The sequence below is a fragment of the Paralichthys olivaceus genome, chromosome 24 (genome assembly GCF_024713975.1).
Source record: "Paralichthys olivaceus isolate ysfri-2021 chromosome 24, ASM2471397v2, whole genome shotgun sequence".
Classification (NCBI taxonomy): Eukaryota; Metazoa; Chordata; class Actinopteri; order Pleuronectiformes; family Paralichthyidae; genus Paralichthys; species Paralichthys olivaceus.
In genome coordinates, this window is record NC_091116.1 from 14,102,584 (window position 1) to 14,128,297 (window position 25,714).

The 25,714-nt window shown below is 45.7% G+C and overlaps 4 protein-coding genes across 7 annotated transcripts in view; 3 read left to right on the forward strand and 1 right to left on the reverse strand.

The window, feature by feature from the left end:
• Positions 1–3,032: 3,032 nt before the first annotated feature.
• On the reverse strand, positions 3,033–11,521 carry LOC109645552 (inhibin beta B chain-like). Its single transcript, XM_020111169.2, has 2 exons — positions 10,483–11,521; positions 3,033–6,633 (listed from the first exon to the last, which is right to left on the reverse strand). Exons 1-2 carry the CDS (start codon positions 10,877–10,879, stop codon positions 5,858–5,860), a joined length of 1,173 nt encoding a protein of 390 aa, XP_019966728.1. The 5' UTR covers positions 10,880–11,521; the 3' UTR covers positions 3,033–5,857.
• A 2,664-nt stretch (positions 11,522–14,185) lies between these two features.
• Positions 14,186–19,971, forward strand: LOC109644906 (ras-related protein ralB-B-like). 2 transcript variants are annotated; one of them, XM_069521260.1, is made up of 6 exons: positions 14,186–14,368; positions 16,530–16,561; positions 17,756–17,907; positions 17,984–18,192; positions 18,280–18,454; positions 18,707–19,971. In XM_069521260.1, the coding sequence occupies exons 3-6, from the start codon at positions 17,794–17,796 to the stop codon at positions 18,812–18,814; spliced, it is 606 nt and encodes a 201-aa protein (XP_069377361.1). In that variant the 5' UTR covers positions 14,186–14,368; positions 16,530–16,561; positions 17,756–17,793; the 3' UTR covers positions 18,815–19,971. The 2 variants fall into 2 exon arrangements, with proteins under 2 accessions (XP_069377361.1, XP_069377362.1); XM_069521261.1 differs by having other exon boundaries at positions 14,200–14,429.
• Positions 19,972–21,218: 1,247 nt separating this feature from the next.
• On the forward strand, positions 21,219–23,060 carry LOC109648120 (fas apoptotic inhibitory molecule 1-like). Its single transcript, XM_069521262.1, has 4 exons — positions 21,219–21,453; positions 21,835–22,063; positions 22,153–22,202; positions 22,456–23,060. The coding sequence occupies exons 1-4, from the start codon at positions 21,337–21,339 to the stop codon at positions 22,600–22,602; spliced, it is 543 nt and encodes a 180-aa protein (XP_069377363.1). The 5' UTR covers positions 21,219–21,336; the 3' UTR covers positions 22,603–23,060.
• Positions 23,061–23,879: 819 nt separating this feature from the next.
• agap1 (ArfGAP with GTPase domain, ankyrin repeat and PH domain 1) overlaps positions 23,880–25,714 on the forward strand; it is an 85,221-nt gene continuing 83,386 nt past the window's right edge. For 2 of the 3 annotated variants that reach the window (XM_069521247.1, XM_069521248.1), the window contains exon 1: positions 23,880–24,320. The gene's annotated coding sequence lies outside the window, so the exon portion shown is untranslated. The remainder of the gene's footprint in view (positions 24,321–25,714) is intronic. The other variant, XM_069521249.1, reaches the window with a different exon arrangement.

The following is a 25,714-nucleotide window of genomic DNA, read 5'->3' on the forward strand; positions in this document are numbered from 1 at the left end:
GTCAACCTTCCCCCGATTCTCCCGCAGATGGAAAATCCAATCGATATTTTCAGTGTGTTGTGGGAACGCGGAGCTGAAGTGGACAGAGGGGCCTCGTTCTCTCACCACGCAGAGCTTCCTCTGAGAGACACAGACTTTCCATAGATTCAAAGATACTGACACACAACTCATGTTGTTCCACTGACCCACAATCAGCTGAGAGAAGTTCACTGACCCCGGGTGAAGATCCAGACTGGGGCTTCAGATCGGGGTTTCCAGAGGACGAATCATCTCAGTGATCACCTGACGTTTCTTTTGTCAGCGCCACCAACAGGTTGAAACGTGTAGAAGCTGAACACGAGAAGACAACAGTCGCTGGTGTATATAAGAGCCATGTTGCAGCCGCCCACCAGGGGGCGATGAAGATGCAAAGAGAATTAGCGCCATGCTAGCTGGTTTTCATTGTGTGGCAGGTTGTTGTTGTTGTTGTTGTTGACAGCCTCACACCATGTCTTTCATTTGAACCTGCGATGCATCGTGTAATTAGAGGACTCACAATCGGAATCCGAGGAGACGACAGCTCCTCGTCCTCGGCGGTTTCCAAACCCCGGCTCGGGGCGACGGGCTCCGTGCGGTGTCACCCGGCGTGAACGTGTGATTGATGAGTGGTAACCTCTCCCAGTCCTGAAACAAATTAGATGTGCAGCTCTGTCTCCGTCAGTCAGCAGAGTGTTGTAATGCGTGGTCGCTGCCAGCCTCGTTCACTGGAGGTGAGCTGCAGCGGGGCCCGGGGCCGCGCTCATTAACATTCCTGTGTTTTGCGGCGGACCTGCTGATGCCGAGCAACATGATAAAACAGCTCTCGTGTGTCACCTGACATCACCGCAAAGTCCGCTCTGTAATCCACTTAATTCCTCTTCAAGAAGCAACAACATGTCCGTCCCCTCCGAGGACTCACCGACTGTGGAAATATCCAAATGTCTTCATGGCTTCAGTAAAAGCTTTTTTATTAGCTTGAAGCTAAATAAAGCAACTCGACCAGTCACAACTTCATATGATGAAGGAAAAGAAACGAGCTGCAGCTGAGCGTGAAACATGAGAAACAAGAAATAATATAATAAAACCTCGTTAAACGTTTTACACCTGTGAAGCTCGAGGCACAAACCAACCACACGTGTTCACGTCACATGATTAAAACCATGTTCAACATGTTTTCATTGTCCGTGATCGCATTATTTTCTGTCTCAACGATTATTGTTGGAATTAAAAACAAGTTTAAAATCATTCAAACGCAGCAAAACCAGCAAAGACTGAAGAAGCTGAGACTGATTCATATCTCAATTCAATAATTCATAATTCATAATAATAATAAATAAGGTGATGCACAGTGACTTGATGGATGGATGGATTGATGGATTGATTGATTGATTGATTGATTGATTGATTGATGGATTGATTGATGGATTGCAGCTGCAGACTTTGACCTTTTCTTCTGCACTGATCGTGTTTCATTTTAAACATCAGCTGCAGAAAACACCACAGGTACTTATCTCTCTCTCTCTCTGTCTCTCTCTCTCTCTCTCTCTCTGTCTCTCTCTCTCTCTGTCTCTCTCTCTCTCTCTCTCTCCGTCTCATTCCTGAGCACGATGTTGACTCTCTCGTTCGTCACCTGTCAGATTAGGGGGGGCGACTGTTTTCTCCCTGAAACGTTTCATTTCACTCATCTTCAGCTCGCTGCTTTATTTTCAGCTGCGCCTGATGAACGTCGGCGTCGTTACTGTAGCTTCGGCGTCTCTCCGCTTCCTGCGACGCTGTTTACGAGCTGCGGACAAACGCGGTGAAGACAGAGTCTCCTGACGAGGCGTTTGACCCCAGAGGTCAAACACTTGACCCCGGAGTCCTGCTGAGATGTGTTGGGTATAATTAGTTCTGTCAGAGCCGGTGAGCGGGCACACGGAGACTCGGTTCTTCCTCCCAGCCCCGAGGAAACGGCTTCACCAGCTGCTCCCAGGAAAACAAACTCGTGCCGAGGGGGATTATGGGATGTCGTTTGGAAAACACCTCTCAGAGTCTGAGGGGGTCTTTGTGTAAAACCAAGGTTTTAAAAGGATTTAAGGAATTACATTTTTAAAAACACCCTGATCATTTATTTATGAAGCACTTATTTATGAAGCACTTATTTATCTGTCATTATTCCTCTTTCACGTCGCCCGCCCGTCTCATTGTGAACACGATATCTTCAGAGCTTCTTGACGGAATTTGTTCTAATTTGGCGAAAACGTTCCCTTGGACTCAGAGATGAAGTGATTAGATTTTGGAGGTCAAAGGTCAAAGGGAATAACTTGTATGTAGAACGACACTGCTCCGGTGGAAGGAGGCAAACAACCAAGCTAAGACAAATGTTATGGGACGGTTAGATTTCTTTGCTTATTCTTTAATGACGTTCTGACATGAGGCCACTTTTTATTTCAGATGTTTATGAGTACTGTCTCATAATTCATGTAACGTCAACAACAAATATACGAATACTTCTATAATCAGTGAACTGTGTTCTCTTCATGTAAAGTAAACCCTTGTTCTTCAGGACTGAAGCTGCTTTAAATCATAAATCAGTTTTACCGCCTGTGATTATTTTGTCGTTGTTCACAGTTTATTCCTCAGTAGATCGTCGTGTGGTTACATCGTTGGCAGCGTCGACCTATAAACACTCGACTCCACACATTCAGCACATTATGGAGATTATCGGCGAGAAGCTCGGGGCTGAGAGCGGCTCTGGAGATGAATCCTTCTTGTATGTGGAATATGACACCAGACGATCTGCAATCAGTTTGGAAAAAGCCTGTGGCCTGAGATAATTAGGAGCAGGGAGTTTCTGTGGGTTTGTTACGTCTCCCAGTGGAATCAGGACAAGTAGAAATGTGTCGACACGTGTGGATCAGAAACCAGAAACCACCAGAGGTGACGGCTCCTCGTGGTTTTCGACTGAATGTTAAATATGCAGCCGTCTTTCTTCGGGGTTTCGATTCCCAACTCAGGACACAACAACACGTCGCTAAGGTTTGGTAATAAGACATTTATTTTCCAACAATAACAAAGAACAACATATTTTAAAAGCGTATTCGTATGTTACATCGACTGTACAGGGATCAGATGAGCGTGCTTCACCCTAAGTGATTCTGGAACAAGCGCTAACAAGAAGAAGAAGAAGCTCAACTAGGAACATTTAAGTCATTTGATGAAAAAATATGAAATCGTCCATGTCTAGGTAGAAAATAGAAAAGAAGCAGATTATGGATTGATATTATACCCTGATACAGTGTTTAGGCCTCTGAACAAAGTCACTTACAACAACAGCGAAACCTCGTGGCCTCTTTGGTTCATGATTCCGTATAATACATTTGAACGCAGCTCCTTTTTTTGCTTCTATAAAAATATTATTTTACTATTATTCAATGGCAGTTTCCATTTCTTTTTATTTGTACTAGTCACACACGTCCTCAGTGCAAATATTCTAACAACCGTTCGCTTCGAAGAACAAGCGAAAGATTAGAGTGGCGAGCGAGGACGGCGAGACGAGGAGGTCGAGGGCAGAGCGTTCCAGGAGGACAGGCTGGAAAGTGTGTCTCTAAGTGTGTCTCAAAGTCTGTCTCGAAGTCTCTAAGTGTGTTACGGTGCCAAGCGGCTCTGACAGGAAGTCCACCGGGACCAACGATCACACGCTGATGGTTCTTAGCCATCGTCAGACTTTTCATTTCACCTCGACAACAAAAACTTACTGCGGTTTCAAACTTTTCTTAAAATGTAATTCACCTCATCAGCGTTTGGGGAAATGATTTATTCTTATTCTTTACGATGGACAAAAAGAGACATATGAAATATTGAAGAATTTAGTTTGTGATGTTTTGTCAGATAAACCACGACAGTGTTTAGACTTTTTGCTGTTTTTACAATTTAAAAATCAAATCCTTAAATCAACGTTTGATTTTGAAATATTCAACTAGAAACGATCTTTTCGAACCTGTGACTCTTCGTCTGATTCCCGCTGTGTCCTGAACGCTAATGACGTCATATTCAGGATGTTTACGCGTCGTCACTCGTGGTCGGACGCACTCGGCTGTTCAATCATTGATCCTGGACGTCCCGGCTCTTGGGCTCCTCCTCCTGCCTCCCGCTTCAAACCCGCTCGCCACTCGTACATTTCAAGTATTGGAGATAGTTTGTCACTTCAGCTTGTCTGGTGTTCGGGTAAATACTATACATTGCATAGCTCATGCGGCACTTTTTTTTTGAAGGACCGTGGGCGGCGGAGCGCCACTTAGGGCTCGTTAAAGGCATCTCAATCTGCTAAGTGCTATCGAAGTGTGCGTCGGGGGAAGTGCGAAGCCGCAGCATCACTGAACCGAGCAATATGGCAACTTTTCACTTTTAATGAGAGATGTGGTAAATCATTTCTAAATGGAGTGACTGGAGGGAATCGAACCCCCGACCCTCAAACAAAGACAATGTGATATTTGTTCTGCGTGGACGGGTGGTGTCAGATTAAACATTGGTTATAAATAAAGATGGACGACATGACAACTCCTGAAAGTGAAGCCAAATCATCTTGATCGCCCCCTGGTGTCTGGCTGCAGTGTAGCTCATAAACCTCCTCCATGTTAGCAGATGGGACATGAACCAAATCAGAGGTTGTTAAAGATGGTTTCTGTCATTTTACGTGTTTATGTTTCCGATCAGTTTCAATCAGTTATTTGATGATATAAAAAACAGGCGTCATGATTGACAGCTGACACTGACCCCTGATTGGTCGAGAGCATGTTACAAGATGGCAGCCGTCGTATTGGAGACGTCTCAGCTTCACTTCTGAATCTTAAGAGGAAGTGAAGACGCGTCGTCCATCTTTATTTACTCTACGTGGCTGAATCATTGTAAAGCTCGCGGTGAGTTGGATCTTGTATCTGGCCGCGGTTCGTCTTCAGCTTTATTAAAGACGAGTCACCGCTGTCGTCCAAAATCCAAGTGATGGTTTCATTTGATGGTTAATTCTGTAATTTGAGGGCCGACGTTGTTTTAGGAGAAATAATCGAATCGTTCTGCAGATTCCTAACACAAGATTATCGTGGCAACAAACTTTCATGATGCTGGAAGCAGGAATCCGATGAGGAGTTGGGATGAGACGGAGAATTGACGTCGTCGTACGTTCACGTCTGCCTGTAGTTGAACGTTTGGAGGACTGATTAGTGGTTTGGCGACTTGTTGAAAAGTCTCGTCTGAACGTTCTGCTTGAAGCCGTTTAATCGTGGAACAGTTTGTGTGAATCAGAAAACAGAAGTGCTGTACGTTGGTGAAGACGGCGTCAGTGCTCGTCCCGAGTGTTCGCCGCACACACTCATCTTGAAAGAGGCATCGCTGAATCAGCCCGATGTCGTTGTGACTCGTTTAAGGCTCCCGACAGCTTTGCGTTGACCGGCAGCAGCTACTCTAACATCGAGGCCGACGGCTCGGTAAAGGCTAGAAGGTCGTGAAACAAAGCAGATCCTCGCTATCGAAGATTTAATGAAGAACTTCGGACGCTGATTGTTTTTCCAAAGTGGATTTTTAGCGATTTGGAATCAAACTTCTCCGTCTGAAGGAGACGGAATTGTTTCCGCTGGAGAATATAACAAAAATATATCAACAAACATAAATATATATACAAGTTGTTTTGTGCAGGCATACATGAGGGTGTGTGGATATGTGTGGATGAGGTTGTGTGTGCTCATGTTTTTTTCCTTCGTCCATAAATATTCTGTTTCTATATTCATCTCCTGTTGTAATATCGTGAATCTGTCTACGGTCGAGTTCTTCAGTTCCACCTTAAATAAACGGGAGTTAGCGGCGCTCAGGCGCAGCCGCACTCCTCCACGATCATGTTGGGAACGTCCCGTTTCACGATGTTGTACTCGTCGTCGAAGTAGAGCATGGACATCGTGCTGAGCTTGGTGGGGATGCAGCAGGAGTTCATGGAGCCCGGGCTCATCCCTCTCATGCGGTACTGGTTCACCACCGCCGTGTGAAAGGACGATGCAGAGTTGGGGACACCGGCCATGTAGGCGGGACAGTTCCCTTCGCAGTAGTTCCCAAAGTAGCCTGACGGCGCAATGATCCAGTCGTTCCAGCCGATGAGCCGGAAGTCAATGTAGAACTGCTGGCGGCAGCACAAGTTGCTGCTGCCGTCGCACTCCAGCCCCCTCTTGCGGATCCGGTGTTTGTTGTCGGCTTGCCGCGCCTGCACCACCAGGAAGGGCCGGTGGGACTCGTCGTTGCGGTTGAGCAGGATGGGGTTAACGCCCTCCGCCTCGCAGCCCTCGCAGCGCACGTCCAGGTTCTGCCGTCGGCCGCCCTTCTCAAACACCAACCGCACGGCCTCGGTCAGCATGAAGGTGTGCCAGCCGCTGCGCTTCAGCTCCACCCGCTTCTCCACTAGGTTCCACTTGCTGCTGAGGCCCGGCTCCTGGTAATACACCTTCACCGTCACCTTCCGCCGCGGACGCACCTCCCCTGGGGACGGCAGCAGCTTGAAGTAGAGCCAGAGGGTGGCCTGTGTCACAAACAGGTTCTGGTTCCCCTCGCTGGAGATCAGGAAGAACAGGCTGGACTTGGAGGTCACCAGGTCGTCTGGGGAGGAAGAACACAGCAGAGCCAGGGATTAACCACAGGAACCAAACATTTCATTTTGAAAACAACAGCTCAAAGTCACAGACCCTGTGGCAGTGACAGGAAGCCGTTGGGTCGGAGACTGAGAGAGCGGTGCAAAGGTTCAAATTCAGATATGGATCCTAACAGTGTCCACAGTTCACATCAGGAGACGCAGCAACAAACTGGACCCAAGAAAAAAACTTTGTCAGAAGCTGCATCTGCAAACGATCAGAGGCTTTTATTTTGGTAACCAGCAGCTGCTCAGGATAAGATTAAAATCTGAAATCTCTGTTTTTACAGAAGAAAACCAAACATCGGTTTTTATCTGAGCTGCTTCCAGTGGGTTTTGTATTTTATCTCTTTTTACTTTTGCATGATTCGCTTTAACTCTGCAGTCGTGTGAACGTCTGAGTAGTTTGATGAAACACTGAAGCAACAGCTCAGCTCTTTATCTTGAAACCTGGAAACTCTTTGATTCTATCCAGCGAGTCACATGACGTCCTGCAGCCGCACCAGCTGATTGACAGCTGCCAGGTCGAAGAAGACTCGACTCATTCATCAGGTCTGAACCTCCTGAACTCTGAGCGAAGCCGACTGAGAGAAACTGAGATTGACAGTTGGTGAGAAGTCAAGAGGACACAGCGTCCAGCGGATGAACTCCAGATTTCACGGCTGAGCGGTTGCGCTCCGCAGGGTTCTTCAGCGGGAGAAGATGGAAGCTCTCACGGAGCAAACAGAGAAGTTTTCAGAGGGAGCGCGGCGAGCCTCCACATGCATTACCTCATCCGTCACGAGACGAGGTAATCTCCGAGCCATTACTCAGCAGCTCGGATGTGAGATCACACGCCGCTGCTCAACAGGCCTGCAGATTAGAGCGCCGCTGTCATCCCGGCAGAAAACAAATCAAGAGCGATACAGTTAAGTGCCTGCGCAACGCAAACAAAGCTGCAGTCCCGGCCGCAGGTGCAGGTTTCATGGGTGGTGCTCGTCTGTCACCACCTTTTCTATCAAACTGCACTTGCTCACTTACTCTAAACTGCAGGGATCAAACACGACAGCTCAAACGGCCGCGCTGTGGATGTAAACAAACGCTCCGTCGCCTGAAAGCGCCGGCGGCTGTCGGGGGAGCGGCCTCGATGAGACGCAGGAGGACGGTTAAGACGACCAGCTGCAGCGTCCTCACATGACGGTGAGATGACGTCCGCCGGCTCCACAGAAACGTCGACTGTATCTGCCATCGATAGAGACGATCGGTTCAGACACACAGCAGCTGCTCGACTTCACACCGAGCAAATATTTATGTCTTGTTTTCTCTCTGTGAATGTTTAGCGAGGACGGAGAGTGCCGTAAATAAACTGTGAGGCAGCAGCGACGAGGTTGTGAAACATGCGAGTCACTTTCCAGCAAAGGGAATAAATCTGATCGAGAAGTAAAAGAGTCCATTTGTGCTGAAAGCTTCATGTTGAAAACCTGCAGCTGCTGATTGAACAAATCTGAGGAGAGGGAAACACTGACTCCTCTTCTGACTCCTCTTCTGACTCCTCTCCTGACTCCTCTTTGTGTTTCTGCAGAAAATATGTGATATTTAATCATCGTCATGAGAACTCACAGCCTCTGAACTCAAACCTGTATGTTCTTTATTCTGAAGCTCAGTTTAACAGAAAACTCTGAATATAAGATTCAACGTTTCGACTCTGTCGTGTGTTTCGGTCGTTTTAGAAATTGAAAAACTAACTTTACTCTCAATCATGTCCAAGAATTTTAAATGAGGTTCAAGGATCCATCGGTTAAATAAAACTAAACCTCAGCTGCTGTGGAGCTTTAACACAGATAAGTTCACGTACTCGACATTAAAGACAACACACGTGAGGACGAGACCAGACTGTGAGACCCGGTGATGACGCTGCACCACAGCTGCTGCACAGACCCGGAGTCTTCACTTTGTCCTTTAGAGCGAAACTGAGCCGACGAGGACCTGAAGCGTCGAGAGCTCCAGAAAACAACAACAACACAACTCGACCAACAGAACCAACACAAATCTTTGATTCAGCAAAAACTGTGACGTGTTTCTGAATGAAACTAACAACCTAACCTTTATGGAGCCTGGAGTTAGAACACACACACACTCACACACACTCACACACACACACTCACACACACTCACACACACACACACACACACACACACACACACTCACACACACACTCACACACACACACACACACACACTCACACACACACACACAGGGAATTCTAATGGGGAGCGAGGCTTCAGAGTTCAGGCCGTCAATCTGCATTCAGGCTGCACGACGACTCACACAAAAGCTCTGACCTTATACTGAGGGGACTGATTCAACACAACCCTGTCATTTACACACACACACACACACACACACACACTTTAAGAAACACTAATATCAGTCAACGTCGTGACAGACGACCCTACAACTCAACCGGGGACAACTGACACAGATGACGACAGTGAGGACACAGAGCAGCAGTGTGGACGAGCAGCAGCCATTTGTGGATGTGGAAAGCAGATGTTTCCGTGGAGCGCCGTCGCTTTCAGAGGCGAGCGGACAGACGCACGTGGGCGAAGCAGGTGGCGTCGTTGATCATTTTCAGCCCTGCTCCTTTCAGCCTCCCCTGAGTAAATTGTTCCTCTGAGCCTTGACGCCACGCCATGTCCCCACTGGCAGCCGCTCAGCGCCGGCAACGCAGCCAACTGGCAAACGCACGACGCCGAGGTGGAAGGTCTGCAACACAGCAGCCACAGAGAGAAACATGGGAAACTAAAAGCCTCCCAGCAGGGAGCGAACCTCCGGCGACACCGAGCGAAGCCAGCCGGGTCTCTGTTTGTGTGATGCTGTGTTTTCTAGGAAAGTGAACACAACACTGGGGAAAGAGCCAGGAGTCCCAGATGTCTGATTTTCTCTCAAGCACGTGAATGCAGCAGAGCAAGTTCATGCAGAAGAGTCAAAGTCTCTTTTCAAAAGTAAAAGTTTTACATCCGCATCCCATCACGGCAGACAAACAGAGAAACTGTGAAAGCTCCTTCAGCTCATCAGTGTGAGAACACACAGCTTTAACATCAGCCCCTCATGACAGACTGACTGACCCTGGATCTGCAGGATTCATCTCACACCAGGGACAAACTGAGTCACACTGGAAAGACACCTCATAAAGATCAATGACGCGTCTAATATACGGCAGGAAAGAGTTTCTCCATCTGTGTTCAATCATCCCCACTGATCACTGATCCAGGACCATAACAGAGCTCAAGCGTCTCTAAACAAAGCAGGTAGCAGCTACACATGCTCTCTGCTTTTATTTTGGCGGGTTTTCAGGCCCCTGCATCAACATCTGTTCAACATCAGCCTGTCTCTCACTCACACACACACACACACACACACACAAACTCACACACACACACACACACACTCTCAGAGTTCACTGTGTCCCTGGTTCACCAGTAACATCAAATATCCCAGACTCTGAATTTAATGAAGACTAACGTGTGTTTGAACCTGTCGTTAGAATTCAGACTCATGTTGACTCAGTGTGTGTGTGTGTGTGTGTGTGTGTGTGTGTGTGTGTGTGTGTGTGTGTGTGTGTGTGTGTGTGTGTGTGTGTGTGCTGCAGCTCTCAGTTGTGTTTAATCTTCAGATCGATCCTGTGAACCTTCTCTGAGGATTCACAGTTTCTCATGTGACTACATGTGAAGCTGGAATCTGTTTTTACTTGTTTTGCTTTGTTTTTGGGGGAAAATGTGAATTTCTGGTTTGAAACTTTCAGATTAAACTTTGAGTTTCTTCTCCGTCACGAACCTTTCTCTGCAAAGCTGATGATCTCGGAGCTCTCCTCCAGCACCTCGTTGCTCATCGGGTGTCCGTCCAGGTTGGGGATCTCCACCCTCCCGTCCTCCCGCAGCTTCCCGGCGTGCAGCTTCCGCAGCGCCGTCACCATGGCCGCCTTCGGGACCGGGTGCGTGATGTTGGGCCTGTCCCGCATCTGCAGCCGGCTCAGGATGTGCCTCTTCACCGCCTCCAGGAAGTCCACGTTCACCCGGCCCGACTCGGGGTCCTCCGGCTGAGCGATGCCGCAGGACGCGCAGGTATCCCGGGACGCCGTGTGCGCCTCCGCCTCGGTGCCGGGCGCAGCGGTGCAGCGGATGGAGAGGACGCAAGCCACGAGGAGTGCCAGTCTGAAGAGACAGCTACTCATTTTCTGTTTGAGGAGGAGAAGAATCACGGTTTCCCTCTTGTGTTGGAGTTAAAATCATAAAATCGGCTCTGAACAGGTAGAAGGCTCCTCTAGTGCCGAGCTGTCTCCATGCGTAACGGCGCTCCGCTCGGCTCTGACGCACTTGGATGCAGGTCGGTGCAGTTTATGTCCATCCAGGGGAAGAAGTGTGAGCAGGAACTCTTCTCTTACATGGTTCCATGAGTGTCTTTGGGGATTCTCTGCCTCACACGCCTCTCTGTCCTCCGGACTCTGTGCGCCTCTGGAGTTTGGAGCAGCAGCAGCTTCACGCGCAGCGCAGCAGCTCAGAGGAGCAGGAAACACGAGCCACAGTTATCAACGTTCTCCACGAGCCCGAATCCACCTGGAGCATCTTCAAACTTCAGTCCATCACTTTCTGATCCACAGACACGAGCAGCTCATCATCACCATCATCATCATCATCATCCTCTGAGGTTCAGTCCAACCGGAGCTGAGTGTGACTCCCGCTCTGCCGGAGTGCCGATGCGCAGTGAAGAAGAAGATGAGGAGGAGGAGGAGGAGGAGGAGGAGAGCCAGTGCCAGAGAGAGCACCGAGCAGAGTTTCCATCCTGACTGAGACTCTGCAGCCTCCTCTCTCTCTCCTCCGCTTTATATCAGGGCTCAGCCTCAGGTGGGCGCGGCCAATCAGGAGCCGCAGAGGGAGGGAGGGGGCGGGGCTCAGAGGTCTTCTGAAATTAACAATCCAGATTATGATCCAGATTATGATCCAGATTATGATCCTGAAGACAGAAGAGTTAGTTTATCCAGATTATAACCAGTAATATTACACAGCTCCATTACAACCACTGGAGCTCCATGAAGTATTTTACGGAGAACATGTACTTTTATTTGGAGAAGTTACAGTTTATTCAGATTATTACAAAGTTTTACTGTATAAAACACAGATTACACAAAGTAAAACTACGATTACAGGGACACTCATATCAGACAGCAGCTGTAAAAAGTACTTTTCTCTTTATCTGGAGACGTTTATTCAGATTAATACTTCAAATCAGTTTCTAGGAATCAAATACTACAAATATTCAGACAAAGGATCAGTTTCCCTTTAAACGCAAATGTTTCATCTTTCAGATTCGAGTAAACCAACAACAATGATATTCGTAAAATAAGATTTATTTTATTCTGAGAAGTTCATTCAACAATATCTAAAGTTGTCAGATCCAAGTCGTCGTAACTCACGTCAGGCAGGAGCTGTGAAAAGTATTTCATCTGGAGAAGTGACAGTTTATTCAGATGATCACTGAAGGATCAGTTCCACTGCTTCAAATTTAAAAGTCAACACAACCTGTCAAGTGAAAGCACCGTCACAATATTTCTCTTCCAGTCGTTGCTCTACATTTAAAATCCTCTTAAAGTTTTAAAATTTGTATTTTAACTGTTAACAAGTCAAATGAAATGGGTTATACGGCTGTTTATTGTATTAATGAATATTATTTCTACTTAAACCTAATTTATTTATAAAAACTGAAATATTTGAATCAGTGTCGTATTCTAAAAGTTAATAGGATATGTGTATTTTGTAAAATAGTCAGTGTAATACTGTAATTTGAGGTAGTACTTCATATACCTGTAACTGCAACGTGGCTCAATATGAAACTGTCAAACTTCTTAAATGTGTTTAATTCTTATTCAAACCCATTGATCATCATTATATTCTTAAATCTGCTTCTTTTGGAGCTTTTATTTTGACATCAGGCCCAAACACAAAAAACAGCAACAATTCAAATGAAACTTTATTTTGAGTGTGTTGACGCTCAGGTGAAGCACAGAACACACACCTGAGAGTGTGACGCATCGAGACACGTGGAAACCACAGACATCTGATCCTCTGAGTGTTACTGTGGCCACAAGTGTGTGGACACTTGAGCATGATTCCTCAACACGTGTTGTCTGCAGACTTCTCGTTGAAAAATATTGTGATTACACACACACACACACACACACACACACACACACACACACACACACACACAGAGTCTCTCTATTCAAATTCAACACAGTCCACCACAGTGTCTCCCTCATGACAGGACGCCAGTGATCCACAGCATTTGTTAGTAAAAACTCCAAAACAAATGAGCTCCACCCGAGACGCTGAGCAGCAGCAACAGAGCAACAGAGCAGCAGCAGTAGAGCAGCAGTAGAGCAGCACAGTGGGGCCGGGGCTCGACCTTTGACCTCTGAGCTGCTGATTTTCATAAGACAAAACAACACGAGGACTCAGAACAGGTTGAGTCTGTTTTCTCCTCTGACACGACCTCGTTTGTCTGACTGGACTTTTTCTGACTGATTAATAACACGTGTTGTTTCTGAACCCGACTCCTCATGACCATCGTTCATTATTTCATTTGTTAGTGACACGATGATTTTAAAGACTTCACCTCCAAAAAGTAAAGTCAGGGAAGTTACAGGAAGATAATTTGGTCTCACTGTCGAAGCTGAGAACAGCACTGGACAAAGTGATGACACAGCGCCACCTTTAGTCCAAATACAGGAATCACAACAACGCTGATCTTTATGTTCTACTATGTTTTTAATGAAGTGAACTTTTACTTGTTTTGGGAGAAGAAAGTTAATAAATTAAAATTAATCTGTTAATAAATATACAAATCTATTTTTATCTGCAAATACGCTACAGCAAATAATTATGATTTTAATAAAAACTTAGATAAGCTGTAAATAAAAGCTGTCATTTCGGTAAATAAAGTAAATAAATCAGTTTGAATACATGTATATAATTAGATGTATCTATGAAAAAATTTAAGTTTTTTAAATTATAATCCATACATTTTATTATAAATAAATAAATTAATAATAAGTAAATATACAATATTTGCACGATAGTTGCACTACTTTTGTATTTGTATTTTATATTCTATTTTATTTTTTTATATTTTATATTCTATTTTCGTAAATTCAGAGCATGTCTTGGACTCAAACATTTAATATCCAGAAACTTAAATGTAATTTTTGTGCATGTGACAATAAAACCGTTGAACCTTGAACCACACATCGGTTTTCTGTAAATAAACAAACTAAACATAATTTATTTAATTATCTGTAAATGAATAAAGTAAATGAATCCGTTTTAAAACGTGTTTCATTAAATGAATCTATAAATAAATGTTAAATAAATAAAACCAGTTTTTAAAACGACATCCAGATAAAAAGAGGAATTCCGTGACATCACTTCCTGTGACTGTTATCTGCTCGCTCAGAGATAGGTTGAACGGCGCGATGCGTCACTCTGCGGTGTTTCCTGCGCGGTGCGAGTGGTGGAGCAGCGTGTCCTGGGCGCAGCGTCGGAGTGAGCGCTCTGCGTGTCACAGACGATCTGCGGTGTCCGGGTGGGGCAGCTGTGACTCTAACGCTTCGTCTCTTATGGAGGATTTCTGCGGCTCCTCTGAAGCTGCAGCGCCGACACGTCAGCGGGTCAGTTCCTCCCTGCGTCCGTTTCCGGTTTGAAACGTTAACGGCGGACGCACACGTCACGGTAAAGTCAGAGAACAGCGGCGAAGTGCGGCTGCTAGCTAGGGAGCTAACAGCTAGCTGAGCGACGGACCCGGCGGCCAATCACAGCGAGGCCTGCCCGCGGCGTCCTCCAATCAGAGGCGGGGTTTAGACAGAGGGCGGGAACTCCGAAGTCTGGAGTGTGTCCTGGAGAAAACTCGTGACGTCATGCGTTTAAACTGTGTGACATCACTAATCTGTGTGTTTAATGTGTGTGTGTGTTTAATGTGTGTGTGTGTGTGTGTGTGTGTGTGTGATGTGTTTAATGTGTGTGTGTAACGTGTGTGTGTGTGTGTCTAATGTGTGTGTGTGTGATGTGTTTTAATGTGTGTGTGTGTTTAATGTGTGTGTGATGTGTTTTGATGTGTGTGTGTTTAATGTGTGTGTGATGTGTTTTAATGTGTGTGTGATGTGTTTTAATGTGTGTGTGATGTGTTTTAATGTGTGTGTGTTTAATGTGTGTGTGATGTGTTTTAATGTGTGTGTGTGTTCAATGTGTGTGTGATGTGTTTTAATGTGTGTGTGTGTGTGTGTTTAATGTGTGTGTGTGTGTGTCTAATGTGTGTGATGTGTTTTAATGTGTGTGATGTGTTTTAATGTGTGTGTGTGTTTAATGTGTGTGTGATGTGTTTTAATGTGTGTGTGTGTTTAATGTGTGTGTGATGTGTTTTAATGTGTGTGTGTGTGTGTGTTTAATGTGTGTGTGTGTGTGTCTAATGTGTGTGATGTGTTTTAATGTGTGTGTGTGTTTAATGTGTGTGTCTAATGTGTGTGTGTCTAATGTGTGTGTGTGTAATGTATGTGTGTGTGTGTTTAATGTGTGTGTGTGTGTTTAATGTGTGTGTGTGTTTAATGTGTGTGTGTGTGTTTAATGTGTGTGTGTGTGTGTGTTTAATGTGTGTGTGTGTGTGTGTGTGTTTAATGTGTGTGTGTGTGTGTGTGTTGTGTTTAATGTGTCTGTGTGTGTGTTGTGTTTAATGTGTGTGTGTGTGTGTTGTGTTTAATGTGTCTGTGTGTGTGTTGTGTTTAATGTGTGTGTGTGTGTGTTGTGTTTAATGTGTGTGTGTTGTGTTTAATGTGTCTGTGTTGTGTTTTAATGTGTGTGTGTGTGTGTCTAATGTGTGTGATGTGTTTTAATGTGTGTGTGTGTTTAATGTGTGTGTGTGTTGTGTTTAATATGTGTGTGTGTGTGTAACATGTTTTAATGTGTGTGTGTGTGATGTGTTCTAATGTGTGTGTGTTTAATGTGTGTGTGTGTGTGTGTCTAATGTGTGTGTGTGTAATGTATGTGTGTGTGTTGTGTTTAATGTGTGTGTGTTGTGTTTAATGTGTCTGTGTTGTGTTTTAATGTGTGTGTGTGTGTGTCTAATGTGTGTGATGTGTTTAATGTGTGTGTGTGTTTAATGTGTGTGTGTGTGTGTGTGTGTGTGTTTAATGTGTGTGTGTGTGTGTGTTTAATGTGTGTGTGTTGTGTTTAATGTGTCTGTGTGTGTGTTGTGTTTAATGTGTGTGTGTGTGTGTTGTGTTTAATGTGTGTGTGTTGTGTTTAATGTGTCTGTGTTGTGTTTAATGTATGTGTGTGTTTAATGTGTGTGTGTGTTTAATGTGTGTGTGTAACATGTTTTAATGTGTGTGTGTGTGTTTAATGTATGTGTGTGTGTGTTTAATGTGTGTGTGTGTGTTTAATGTGTGTGTGTGTGTTTGTGTGTGTGTTTAATGTCGTCTGTCTCCACACACTCATATTGACACATCATGTGATGTGTTTGAGGACATCAGGTTATTCTCAGCTACATGTGTGTGTCCTTGTTGTGACTCTGGTTAAAGGTCACACTCAAGTGTTGTACAGTGTGTATTTGTACACGGGCCCTTATCAGAGCACTCAGGGGCCTCGGTCAGTTCTACAGAGTACTGTCTTCACTACACTACTTTACATTTATACTTTCAGTATTCGTATTCCACCATTTGACTTGTCTGTAGTCGTACAGTATAAGTATTATAGTTGTGTATAAGTACAGTAGTTTTGCAGTATAAGTATAGTAGTACATAATGAAGGTGTATTCTCAGACTGTACTCTGTGTTTCAGGCTTGTGCTGCAGTGGTTTGAGAGTTTGGAAGGTAAATATATATTTATATGAATATTTAAACAATGTTCCTCAGTAGTATTTCATATCGTAGTATTAGTACATAACAATCATGGACGTGTGTGTGATTAAACTGCACGTGTTCTGTTTAATATCTTTAATCCTCTTCCTGTCTCTCCTGGTTCCTTGTTGTCTCTCCTGGTCCCTTCTTGTCTCTTCTTGTCTCTTCTTGTCCCTTCTTGTCTCTCCTGGTTCCTTCTTGTCCCTTCTTGTTTCTCCTGGTCTCTTCTTGTCCCTTCTTGTCTCTCCTGGTCTCTTCTTGTCCCTTCTTGTCTCTCCTGGTCTCTTCTTGTCCCTTCTTGTCTCTCCTGGTCTCTTCTTGTCTCTTCTGGTCTCTCCTGGTCCCTTCTTGTCTCTTCTTGTCTCTCCTGGTCCCTTCCTGTCTCTCTTCGTCCCTTGTTGTCTCTCCTGGTTCCTTCCTGTCTCTCCTGGTCCCTTCTTGTCCCTTCTTGTCTCTTCTGGTCTCTCCTGGTCCCTTCTTGTCCCTTCCTGTCTCTCCTGGTCCCTTGTTGTCTCTCCTGGCTCCTTCTTGTCTCTCCTGGTCCCTTGTTGTCCCTCCTGGTCCCTTGTTGTCTCTCCTGGCTCCTTCTTGTCTCTCCTGGTCCCTTGTTGTCTCTCCTGGTCCCTTCTTGTCTCTCCTGGTCCCTTCCTGTCTCTCTTCGTCCCTTCCTGTCTCTCCTGGCTCCTTCATGTCTCTCCTGGTCCCTACCTGTCTCTCCTGGCTCCTTCTTGTCTCTCCTGGCTCCTTCTTGTCTCTCCTGGTCTCTCCTGGCTCCTTCCTGTCTCTCCTGGTCCCTTCCTGTCTCTCCTGGCTCCTTCTTGTCTCTCCTGGCTCCTTCTTGTCTCTCCTGGTCCCTTCTTGTCTCTCCTGGTTCCTTGTTGTCTCTCCTGGTTCCTTGTTGTCTCTCCTGGTCCCTTCCTGTCTCTCCTGGCTCCTTCTTGTCTCTCCTGGCTCCTTCTTGTCTCTCCTGGTCTCTCCTGGTCCCTACCTGTCTCTCCTGGCTCCTTCTTGTCTCTCCTGGCTCCTTCTTGTCTCTCCTGGTCTCTCCTGGCTCCTTCCTGTCTCTCCTGGTCCCTTCCTGTCTCTCCTGGTTCCTTGTTGTCTCTCCTGGTTCCTTGTTGTCTCTCCTGGTCCCTTCCTGTCCCTTCCGTCCCCTCTTGTCTTCAGTCAGTCTGTGAGCTGCTGGACCAGCGTAGACCGGAGTCATGGCCTCTGGTAAGAACAAGAACCAGACGTCCCTTGTCCTCCACAAGGTGATCATGGTCGGCAGCGGGGGGGTGGGGAAGTCCGCCCTCACCCTGCAGTTCATGTACGACGAGGTGAGACTCCGCCCCTTTCTCATTGACGTGGCTCGTTGGTTCGAATCCCCGTTAACGGGTTTTCTTGCGGTCGCAGTTCGTGGAGGACTACGAGCCCACCAAGGCCGACAGCTACAGGAAGAAGGTGGTGCTGGACGGCGAGGACGTTCAGATCGACATCCTGGACACGGCGGGACAGGAGGACTACGCCGCCATCAGAGACAACTACTTCCGCAGCGGAGAGGGTTTCCTGCTGCTGTTCTCCATCACGGAGCACGAGTCGTTCACCGCCACGTCGGAGTTCAGGTCTGTCTCAGGAAGAGGTCACAACACGTCCACGTGTCCACGGGTCACGTGATGTGAACAGGAAGTGTGTGTGTGTGTGTGTGTCAGGGAGCAGATCCTGCGGGTGAAGGAGGAGGAGGCCATCCCTCTGCTCCTGGTGGGGAACAAGTCGGACCTGGAGGAGCGGCGGCAGGTTTCTGCCGACGAGGCCACGGCGAAGGCCGGCGAGTGGGGGGTCCAGTACGTGGAGACGTCGGCTAAGACGAGAGCCAACGTGGACAAGGTAGGGACAAGTGGGACGGTTGGAGTCCTCCTCCTTCTCCTCCTTCTCCTTCGTTTTCTTCTCCTCCTCCTTCTCCTTCTTCTCCTTCTTCTTCTTCTTACTGAAACATTTCTGACGAGTTAGAACTCGTCGTCTCGTCGAAGCCTCGAGGGAAACTGCATGTGTCCTCTCTTCCTCTCAGATAACTCACCCCTCTTCTCCTCCCCCTCTCCTCCTCCCCCTCTTCTCCACCTCCTCTTCTCCTCCTCTCAGGTTTTCTTTGACCTCATGCGGGAGGTTCGCAAGAAGAAAATGTCGGAGAGCAAAGACAAGAACGGTCCGAGCGGCAAGAAGAAGAAGAAGCGCTGCTGCATCCTTTAACCTGCGGTGACATCGTGCCAACAGACAGACCGTGACGCGGCAGACGGCAGCTGCACGGCGTCCCCGTGTGGACGTCAGATCTCCGACTCGTCTGCTCCTTTATTTTTACAACATAATCTCTATTTTTCTCCACATGTGTCAAATCCAAATTTAAAAAAGCGCCAGTGACTGTTCACGTTTCAGTTTCCTCCAGAGGATTCTCACTTCCTCTGTCGTGTCTGATGTTGAGTCGCTGCTTCCTCTTTCCTCGACAAACGGGCCAAAAGTATGTGGACGCATTTATTTCCAGTTTTCTCACAGTCCAGTTTTCTCCCGGAGGTTTCGAGGGCGGAGCAAAGCTTCCTCCGGGGAAAACGTCTCTCTGAGCTGCACGAGGACGAACGCATGAAGCCGCTCTGTGTGTTTAGAGAAAGTGAAGCTGTCCCTGGTCGACTCTGACCCGAGACATCGAGCAGCGATTCTGGAATAAATCACCAAAGATCGTTTTATCTTCGCAGACGACGTGTGAACGTTTTCACTCAGTTACTTTCGGCCGGCGCAGCGTTTAGAGTGTCGACGTCTCGTTTAGGAAACAAAACCAGAAAGTGGTTTAATGTTTCAACAGAATAACAGAAGACGAACTGATGAGAAAATAAAAGCATCAATACAAATATCACAGGAGACGTGTCCACATACTTTTGGCCATGTGTGTTCTTTTCCACAAACAAACAATCAAACGACACGAAGTCACAGAAACCGTTTGTTTTTAAAACCTTGACGCAGGTCGACGGAGATAAACACGTAATAATGATATTAATGATGTTGATGATTCTGATGAAAGACATTTTGTGCCTTAACCTGTTTCCTGTCGTTTAATTATTCATCACTTTCTTCTCTCGTCCATCAGAAGCCAAAATGTTTTCTTTATTTTTGTCTTTTCTCACATTCCTGATGCGAGCGAGGCTCGAGACACTCCCTTGGTGTGAAACCTTTATCGTCCAGCTCCCTGACGAACACAGTGTCATGTAGAATCAAAGGGATCTTTCTGTTTCAATCACTTCCTGTTGTATTTATGACGCCTGTGGTTTGAAGGGACGCTGTGTGTGTTGGTGTGTGTGTGTGTGTGCGTGAGAACTAATTTCATTTGATAATAAAAGAAAAGACGTATTGATCACTCATCAGTAGTTTTCTTTTTTCTTCTTCAGGTCGTTTCTATCGACACAAACTTCCTCCAGCTTGATTTAACAGAGAAAGACAATAAATATAAAAATATCAACTTTAACTTTATTTTACATTAAAAACAATATAAATTATTTTAAAAAGTTTCTGTAAAAAAATCATTTATAATAATAATATAGACAGAAACTAAATAATGTGAGAGAAATGTCCACAATTCAACATAAATGAGAATAAAGATATTTTTAAATGAGGAATGAAAAAATACCTGTTTTCATTTAAACTCGAGTTGAAACCAAAAGAAATAAAATAAAGTTCCTCCATGTGAAAATAAAACTAATGCAGATGCAGTGGTTTACTGCGGCCACCAGATGGTGCTGTACACTAGGTTTTTAAGAGTCTGTCACAAACTTTAATTACACAAACCTTCAGTTTCATCTTCCGTCCACAAAGTGGCGCTAGAGCTGCAACTGTGACTGAATCTGCAGCTTATTTAAAGAAAGACGTCATAGTTTAAATCCTGTGTGTTGCTTCAGATGAATATTTCAATAAACTTCAGTTTCTGAGGTTTTACAATTTAAACAGTTAAAAAGTTTGAACCAATGAGAAACGAGCGTCTCCACGACTCCATCAGATAAAGTCTGACCTCTGACCTCTGACCTCCAGTGACCCCCGAGCTCTTCTCCTCCAGGTGTTGAACTGTGACGCTCATCAGATCAAAGTGACAGTTGTTGTTTTATCTGCTCAGACTGGCTGCAGTGCATGATGGGAGACGAGGGCCCGAACTCTTATCAGGTGGAACCGGTCCGACCTGCTCCGGGTTCACTCATCCATCGCTGAGGTCAGAGCAGCGCCACGCTATCGATCTGAAACTGATCACACGTGTGCAGGCGAACATGGTTCCACAACGTCATGTGACTGCAATATACATGACATCATACATGATATCATATATGATGTCATGTATGATGTCATACAGAGGTCACCTGACTTTACACATCAGAAACACGTGTGAGAGGAAAAACACTTTGTTTATCTTCCATCGAGCAGCTGAAGAGAATCGTCTCCACCGGACAGTGGTTCTGTCTGGTTCTGTCTGGTTCTGTCTGGTGCGGAGGTCAGAGGTCAGCAACACGAGGAAGAGGAGGAAGAGGAGGAAGAGGAGGAGGAGGTTTCTTCTGATCTAATGGACCTGAGGAACAGACAAACCTCAGCGTGTCCTAATTGTCTCCGATGTGCGAGCGCTCGTCTCTAAGCCTCTTACATTAATTCACCTGCTGCTGAGACGACACCAGCGGAGGGGGACGAGTCGTCCTCGTGTCCGGCTGCTGGACGCATGAAGACTCTCTGACCGCCACACCGACGACATGCTGAGCGGGGACCTGGTGGCGGCGTGGGAGGTGGCGCTGAGCGACGGCGTGTACAGGGTGGAGTTCGCTCACGGCACCACCACCGGGAAACGTGTGGTGTCCATCAACGGGCAGGTCAGACTCTGCTTCATGTTTCATTTGAGTGACGAAGACGTGAAGTCTTTAAACGTGTGCTCACGTGTGGACCCTCAGGTGAGACCTCAGGGTCCACGTTGAGGCCCCGAGCCTCAGTTTGGAAACATCAGAGGACACGTGTCTGAGGTTTCATTCAAACTTTAATTATCACAGAAACAAACAGGAAGTTCAAGAGAAACTTCAGAAAAATACAGTGGAAAGTATTCATGGATTATATCAATGCAGTAAAAGTACTTCAAAGTAGCATGTGAGTACTTTTAAATCTGAAGTACTACTTTACCTTGTGCTGCTGATACTTTCTGTACTTTCACGTTGGTAGACGATGTCACAGCTTTCAAAATAAAACTACTTCCTCCACAGGAAGTCATCAGAAGAGACTGGATGTTCAAACTGGTCGGCAAGGAAACCTTCACAGTGGGCGGAGCCAACACCAAAGCCACCATCAGCATCGAGGCGGTGAGCGGCTTCGCCTACGAGTACACGCTGGAGGTGGACGGCCGGAGTCTGCAGAAGTTCATGGACAACAGAGTGAAGACGACGGAGACGTGGTGGCTGCGAGTGGACGGAGAGGAGCACAGGGTGGTGCTGGGTGAGACGGGGGACGGACGACTGGACAAAACATTCAGAGACAAGATCATTCAAATATATAATGTGATTATCTTCTTCTTTCTCCTCAAGAAAAAGACACGATGGACGTTTGGTGCAATGGACAGAAGATGGAGACAATGGTGAGTCTCTTTATTTATAAAAAATATGAAAATGAAACTTTATTAAACTCAGTTTAGTTTGACAGAAACTTCAGTCTGAGGTGAATCAACTGGAGAATATGAAGGATTAAGAATATCATCACATTTTAATATAAGTAGATTTGATATATTTAGAATAATCAACAGTTTCAGAATCAGTAGTAGTAGTAGTACTGGTAGTAGTAGTCGTAGTGTTTTGTTGTTTTTATCACTGTCGTCACTTGTGTGTCCTCAGGGGGAGTTTGTGGACGACGGCACAGAGACTCGTTTCACTCTGGGCGATCATGAGTGTTGCATCAAGGCGACGAGCAGCGGGAGGAAGAGCGGCATCGTTCATCACTTCCTGTTGGATGGAGAGAAAATGTCTTCTCCTGCACAGTAACACCAGAGAGAGAGAAAACACTGACTCTGTTTTATCTCCGATGTAGAAGTTCGTCTTCAGACACTTTAAAGTGCAGCACTGACTCTGTGGACTGTCCTCCAGAGCGTGGAGCTTTATTTTGAAGGGGCCCTACTTTTAACTTGTTAATTCATTTTTGTGCAGCCTCGTCTCATCACATATCTTTATGAATATTAATATGTCAAGTACACAGCAATCGGTGAGAGGAAGGAATGAAGCTCGTGTGGTTTTCTGAATACAAATATAATAATTTCACACAAAATAAAATATGTGATGTTAAAATAACTGCATCAAGATTAATCTGTATTACGTCTGATGTTTATTTAGACTCATGTTGATATGATGATGTGGATTTTATTACATCAGGAATAATAAAAACAGAAAAAGACATAATAGAAGAAACTCAAAGAGACAGTTTAATATTAAACGTCCAAACATTCTGTGTTGTTTTTATTTGATTTTGAATTTACAAGTTCAGCTCAAACTTCTTAAAGTCGTTGAAGTTACTCGTGTTGGTTTTATTGTAAAATGACCAAAAGGTTTGTTCCAGATTCTCCGATTCTTCTTGTTTTGTTCCATTTGTCGAATGAAACTCTCTGAAACTGAACGATGCTCATGGTTTTTATGTTTTCTGACATTTTATCAACAACATTATTCATTAGTTCATTCATTCATTAATCGATGAAACAACCTTATGTTTTAGTTTTTTGTTGAACTAATGTAAATAAATCAAATATAGATAATCATACTGAAGAGAACGATTGGAGACAGACGCAGGACAGAGGGACCAGGGGGACCAGAGGGACATTTCAAGACTGGACATTGAAGAAGTTGTGTTATTCGTGGATGGATGACCTGGACAGGTGTCAGTGATGAGCTGTGAGCTCATCCAGTGTTTCAGGTGACCCGTCGTGTTCAGGGATTAATGACCTCACTCATCTTATTATAAACAGAACCGGCAGGACGACGTGCAGCCTCCAGGACGATACCAAGGAGCCCAGGGACCTGATGGAGGGACTGGTCAACATAATGTGTTCCTCCGACACAGAGGTCAGAAAACTTTGTCTCCTCATGTGAAGAGGATGAAGAGGATGCTCCATAACTTCAGAGAGACATAACCATCACAATAATATAAATAAATCAAAAGAGAATACTCGACATGAAGACATTTAATGTGAAGAGAAGAATCAAATAAAACAATAAAGACACAAAATGACCAGAAAGAAACAAAACTAGGATTTTGTGTGAAAAACTTGTTCGCTTTGCTTCTTCCGGTTGAATGTCTCTCCTGTGGTTTTATTTTGAAAGTCCTACCGGAAGCGGCGCCGCTGTGCATTGCGGTGATGACGTCACGGCGGGACCGTGCGGGTCGGATCATGGAGCTGTGCGGGTCGCGAGACGCGGGGACGATGTGCGGGACTCACCTGTGATACACGCGCTGTGTACAGCACCTGCGGAGCCGCGCGAGCGCCACAGGGAATCGAACTGTGACCGGTGACACCGGGAGGAGGAGCGGAGGGACGGGAACAGCCTCCCCGACGAACACCCACCTCGACCCGCACAGTGAGGAGCGAGCCGCCGCTGCCCCAGCTGCTGCTCCCCCGCTGGAAGCTCGTGTCTCCGGCGGAGCAGCGTGTCCTCCCCGGGCTGCGGCCCCGCTCTCTGCCGGTATGTGAGCGGACTTCACCGGAGGAGCATCGGTGAGTCCCCCCCCGTCCCCCCGCAGCTAGCTAGCGTTAGCCGGTTAGCGTTAGCCTCCTCACAACAAGGCCGTCTCCGCTGCTCCGCCTCGGGTTGAACCGCAGCTGCGTGTGAACGCGACTTTTAATCCGCATCGACCCGCAGACACTCGTTCTCATCCCGCACACACACGCACACACACAGACAGATGTGCGGGGACCACCGCCCCGCACATCTGTCGCTGCACCGCCGTCTGGAGCCGGGACACACCGGGGAACAGCTGCCTCCACCGGGCTGCTGCTGCTGCAGCGTCCTGCTGCAACCGGGACATGTCTCTGTTTACAGAGGAGGACATGTTATGTTAATGATAATGATGGGACATGTCTCTGTTTATAGAGGAGGACATGTTGTATTAATAATGATCGGACATGTCTCTGTTTACAGAGGAGGACATGTTGTATTAATAATGATGGGACATGTCTCTGTTCATAGAGGAGGACATGTTGTATTAATAATGATGGGACATGTCTCTGTTTATAGAGGAGGACATGTTATGTTAATGATAATGATGGGACATGTCTCTGTTTATAGAGGAGGACATGTTATGTTAATGATAATGATGGGACATGTCTCTGTTTACAGAGGAGGAAATGTATAAATAATAATGATGGGACATGTCTCTGTTCATAGAGGAGGACATGTTGTATTAATAATGACGGGACATGTCTCTGTTTTTAGAGGAGGACATGTTATGTTAATGATAATGATGGGACATGTCTCTGTTCATAGAGGAGGACATGTTATATTAATAATAATGATGGGACATGTCTCTGTTTACAGAGGAGGACATGTTGTATTAATAATAATCATGGGACATGTCTCTGTTCATAGAGGACATGTTATATTAATAATAATGATGGGACATGTCTCTGTTTATAGAGGAGGACATGTTATATTAATAATAATGATGGGACATGTCTCTGTTTACAGAGGAGGACATGTTGTATTAATAATAATCATGGGACATGTCTCTGTTTATAGAGGACATGTTGTATTAATAATAATAGTGGGACATGTCTCTGTTTTTAGAGGAGGACATGTTATGTTAATGATAATGATGGGACATGTCTCTGTTCATAGAGGAGGACATGTTATATTAATAATAATGATGGGACATGTCTCTGTTTACAGAGGAGGACATGTTGTATTAATAATAATCATGGGACATGTCTCTGTTCATAGAGGACATGTTATATTAATAATAATGATGGGACATGTCTCTGTTTATAGAGGAGGACATGTTATATTAATAATAATAGTGGGACATGTCTCTGTTCATAGAGGACATGTCTCTGTTCATAGAGGACATGTTATATTAATAATAATGATGGGACATGTCTCTGTCTACAGAGGA

Excerpts from the sequence above, each read along its gene's own strand:
- LOC109645552 (XM_020111169.2), bottom strand. The coding sequence starts at position 10,879 with ATGAGTAGCTGTCTCTTCAGACTGGCACTCCTCGTGGCTTGCGTCCTC. Across the intron at positions 6,634-10,482 it reads CATCAGCTTTGCAGAGAAAG|ACGACCTGGTGACCTCCAAG; the intron begins GTTCGTGACGGA and ends CTTCCTCCCCAG.
- LOC109644906 (XM_069521260.1), top strand. The coding sequence starts at position 17,794 with ATGGCCTCTGGTAAGAACAAGAACCAGACGTCCCTTGTCCTCCACAAG. Across the intron at positions 17,908-17,983 it reads TGCAGTTCATGTACGACGAG|TTCGTGGAGGACTACGAGCC; the intron begins GTGAGACTCCGC and ends TTGCGGTCGCAG. Across the intron at positions 18,193-18,279 it reads ACCGCCACGTCGGAGTTCAG|GGAGCAGATCCTGCGGGTGA; the intron begins GTCTGTCTCAGG and ends TGTGTGTGTCAG.
- LOC109648120 (XM_069521262.1), top strand. The coding sequence starts at position 21,337 with ATGCTGAGCGGGGACCTGGTGGCGGCGTGGGAGGTGGCGCTGAGCGAC. Across the intron at positions 21,454-21,834 it reads TGGTGTCCATCAACGGGCAG|GAAGTCATCAGAAGAGACTG; the intron begins GTCAGACTCTGC and ends CTTCCTCCACAG. Across the intron at positions 22,203-22,455 it reads GACAGAAGATGGAGACAATG|GGGGAGTTTGTGGACGACGG; the intron begins GTGAGTCTCTTT and ends GTGTGTCCTCAG.